Below are 4,603 nucleotides of genomic sequence, written 5' to 3' on the forward strand. Positions count from 1 at the left end.
TCCGGTGAACTTGGAAGTGAGGGAACAGAGGTTGAGTACAGTTGGCATTATATCCATCAAACTCTGTCCTGGTGATGGATTTAATGAACGTTTCACTCTGGATCAGTTGTTTTTGAACACGCTAGCTTTTATGCTAGCAGCATTTTACCTCTCAGACGCTGGTCTCCTTCGGACCTGCGAACCCTCAGCTGCACCGGCAGCCCCGCGGTCAGGATCTACAAAAGCAGCATCCTGAGTATTTCTATGTTTTACTGGATTGGCCCTTACCTATTCGCTGCTTTAGACAGAGACGTGCGCGCGCACGGCTCCGTTGCTATGAATTGAGTTGGAATTCAGCTGTTTCAACCAGCTCCCTCATTTCTTAACCGATTTCCATGAAACATCAAAACATGGCTCAAATTAGAGCTTAGAAGATCATTGATGTCGTGGTAGATTTGAATTTTTATTATCTCTAAAAACTGTAAATAGTGCAAGAACTGCACCTTCTACTGTTACCACAATGCTGTCAAATGAACAGTTTTGTCCTTTGTGTAAGAATCTGTAGAACTGAGCTTGTGATTAGAAGAGGATTGATGAAGCTTTAGGGTCTCTTGGCTCTTCCGGGTCTGCAGTGTCAAACCCTCGATGACGGTTGTTGTGACTCTGACCTCCAGGTTGGGATCCGTTCTCCCAAAGCGGGTCGGTTCTCCATCAGGTCCTGGTTCCGGATCAGAGGCTGGTTCAGAGTGTCCGGGTCATGAGGTCCTGTTTGGAGTGAGTCACATTCAGAGTGACTGAGTGAACAGCTGCTCTCTCTCCTCAATCACTCCAGAACCATCCAGAACCAGCAGGCGGGTGGTAAAACCGATCTCCAGACAGGAACTTCTCTGGGGTCTCCCACTGATGAACGGAGGGGCCCTCAGCTTCTGTTGTGTTTCATGAAAAGATCTGATCCTCCGCTTAGCAAATCTCTGAGTTCTTTCCCTGGTTTTGGTTTATTGTCGTTATTCTTACATTGTATGATAGTTTATGATTATGTGTAAACACAATAACATCCAAAAAGGTAAAGTTTGCCTGAAACACCAAACACTCACAAAACGCTCTCATGTCCTGTGTGATCATGTGACTTCTTCAGATGAAACGTAGCTCTGGTAGAACATTTAAACCTGTTCAACAGAACCTTTTATGTGTAAACGAACTGATGTTCTGGTTCTGATCTCAGCTGATGAGGAGGAGCTTCTGCCTTCTTCATGGAGCCATAGCGGCGTGCGCTAACGGTAACCTCGCCTCTGTTGAGACGTAGGAAAGGAATCACGTCTCAGACTGATTCTACCTACACTGAAAATTACATTTACACGAGTTTAGAAACACTCGGCTGTAGAGTAACTGAAACACAACTAACGGGTCACAAAGATAAAGACGGCGATCATCAGACGTGTCTCTCATGCTAGCTAGCATTAGCCCAGATGAGAAGTGACAGCGGTGTTAACATGTAGTTTAGTAAATACTGCAGTCAGTTCTGAAGATTTTTCTCGGCTGTATGGAGGAAAGGTTGAGGTTAGGATTACGGTTCTGGTTCGTGTTTATGCTCCAAATGGTTCCTGATCACGACCACAGCTGCAGCAGCGCTCCAGCTGCTAACGGGACAGCTAACAGGACTTCATTGAATACTGTGACGTTTAGCTTCAGATTCACATAAATACATGAATCAATGCAGCGATCTGCATCTCGACTGCATCTATGACGCATCGCCAACATGAATGTCCATCAGTTTTAGAGCTGGACGCACGTAAACATGCGCTAAAAACATTAGCAAGTTAGCTTCGAAGTTTGCTGTGTAGGATGACAAATACAATTTAAAATCTTTTTGCATTTTTATTTTGGGGTATTTTACTAGAAAAACAAGCAATGCGTCTAACATCATGTATAGCGACTCTTGTAGCTCCAAAGACATCTTTTAACGTCCAAACACTCTATTTCCACATAACAACGGCCCACGTCTCCGACCGGAAAGCACTGAGCATTCAAAGGCTGAAAGTGGCAGTAGGTCGTGCATGTAGCTCATTCTGCGTCGTCTCGGTGCTGATGAGGATTTCCCAGAATGCTCCAGCATTCAGGTGAAAGAGACGATCATGTTGTGATTTTCCGTCTGCATGTCGGAGAGAGCAGCAGAGACAAAACCAAGAAAACAATCATTACACAAACTGGAATGGACTGGCAGGAAGAAAAAGGAATCCTGAATTCCGCCGGAGTCTTTCTGGGTCTTATCTCGGAGCGCAGCGTTTTACTAAAGTGAAGAGCAACAATTGCCCCCCCGATAGATTTTCCCATTTGTCTCATAGCAACAGAGCGGAGTGACAGCCTCTTCTCCGCTCTGCCTCTAAGTGCTGAGAGCTTTCAGCAAACGGAGCATCGGCGCTCTGAGCGGAAGGTCATCGGACCTCGGGGGGGGGGCACTGCAGGGGGGTGAGTACCGGAGCTGCCCGGCTTCACTGAAACAGGAGATTCTTCAAACCCACAATCCTCTGCTCCGTTCTGTTTCCAAAATGATCATCTAGATGTTTGAAAGTCTCCGATCCAGAATGTTGATTCTGACAGTTTGGGTTTGGTCACCCAATCCAGTTCTCAGATACAGTCAATGGTCTGGATGTGAGGGAAGGAGACGCTGACCCACCTCCTGGTACCTGCAGGAGTTCAGGTAAATGAAGGATGAAGTTTGGATCCCCTGATCTGATCCCTCAGATCAGGATGATCAGATGAGGTTCTGTCATTCTGTCCGGTTCTGTTAGAGACTGAGGATGCTGTAAGAACAGGAGCTGGATCACAGTCGTCCTCATGGATCAAATTTAGCCTGAAGGAGAAAAAACCCGCTGAGGTCAGAGGCGGAGCTTATCATTAGCGTTTAATGGATTCTCTGAGCTGGGTCACAGTTAGGTGTAGATCACTGTCAGCAGAGCTGCTCATTACCTCCACGGCCGGTCGGCCGCTGTGCTAATTAAGGCAGACCCCCCCCCCCCCCTGTGTGTGGAGACGATGATCACAGACCTGCAGCCATCGCCAGACGAGCCCAGAATCTCCGGGAGAGCCGGGTTCACGGGTCTGTAACGGAACACGTGCAGCTTCAGTGCACGCTCCTATCACATGAACACTCCTATCACGTGCACGCTCCTATGACGTGTATGCGCCTATGACATGCACGCTCCTATCACATGAACACTCCTATCACGTGCACGCTCCTATCACATGCACGCTCCTATCACATGAACACTCCTATCACGTGCATGCTCCTATGACGTGCACGCTCCTATCACATGAACACTCCTATCACGTGCACGCTCCTATCACATGCACACTCCTATCACGTGCACGCTCCTATGACGTGTATGCGCCTATGACGTGCACGCTCCTATCACATGAACACTCCTATCACGTGCACACTCTTATCACGTGCACGCTCCTATGACGTGCACGCTCCTATGACGTGCACGCTCCTATGACGTGCACGCTCCTATGACGTGCACGCTCCTATCACATGCACGCTCCTATCACATGCACGCTCCTATCACGTGCACGCTCCCATCACATGCACGCTCCTATCGCATGCACACTTGTTACGTCCCCAATAGCAAACTGGCCCGGAGTCTAGGGGGGGATGGCCATCAGTGGCGACAATAACATTAAAGATAGACACCAACATAAAAGGAACACAGTTTATTTAAATAAACGGAAAACCTGTGTCCTGAAATAAAGCAAAGAAATTAGTGATTAAGGTTAAAAGAACAAACCAAAACGGAGTTGGAACCTTCGCCAAAAGAAAAAGAAGTCAGGGAGACTGCTGACCCAGTCATGACGACTGTCGGAGTCAGCAGCTCCCTGCTAAGGGCTGCCTAACAAAACTACCTAATGAACAGAAATGAAACAAAGCCCGCAAATCAGAACTACCAAGGCCCAACCCCAAACTAACACAACAAAACCCAGCAATCTAAGATTGCTGAGGACAAAAGTAACCCACAAACCAATCACCACCCAAACTAAACCCAGCCTGCTGCTCTGCTCCCTGCCTGGCTGGGTGTGGCCGCCTCTGGCTTAAATGGACACCACCTGCCAATCAAGGCAGATTGGCCACACCTGCCAGGTGAGCCGAAGGGAACTGGATGGGAAAGCCAGGCTGCAGCAGCAGGATGTAACAACACTCCTATCACGTGCACGCTCCTATCGCATGTACACTCCTAGCATGTGCACGCTCCTATCAAGTGCACGCTCCAATCACATGAGCTCTCCTATCACGTGCACGCTCCTGTCACCTGCACACTCCTATCACCTGCACGCTCCTATCGCATGTACACTCCTATCACGTGCACACTCCTGTCACGTGCACCTTTACGTGGATGCTCCTACAGACATGAGAGACGTTGCAGAAATCTGGAAAATGTATATTTTCTAGAGCTGTCAGGCGATTAAATTTTTTAATCGTGATTAATCGCATTTCCATAGTTAACTTGTGATTAATCGCAAATTCATATGTGGCCTTTTTTTAGGAAAAAAATGTGTTCTTCATGGAATTTAGCAGTTCTACATTAATTATGAAAACAAGAATGACAAAATTAATAGTTTTCATCAGAAA

The 4,603-nt window shown here is 47.4% G+C and overlaps 1 protein-coding gene across 1 annotated transcript in view; it reads left to right on the top strand.

The window, feature by feature from the left end:
• The first annotated feature begins 624 nt into the window (after positions 1-624).
• Positions 625-4,603, top strand: part of galnt14 (UDP-N-acetyl-alpha-D-galactosamine:polypeptide N-acetylgalactosaminyltransferase 14 (GalNAc-T14)) — a 22,471-nt gene continuing 18,492 nt past the window's right edge. The window contains exon 1 of the mRNA XM_024264050.2: positions 625-753. Within this exon, the coding sequence (XP_024119818.2) occupies positions 625-753 (129 nt within the window). The remainder of the gene's footprint in view (positions 754-4,603) is intronic.

This window comes from Oryzias melastigma, linkage group LG15 (genome assembly GCF_002922805.2).
Source record: "Oryzias melastigma strain HK-1 linkage group LG15, ASM292280v2, whole genome shotgun sequence".
In the NCBI taxonomy this organism is placed as follows: Eukaryota; Metazoa; Chordata; class Actinopteri; order Beloniformes; family Adrianichthyidae; genus Oryzias; species Oryzias melastigma.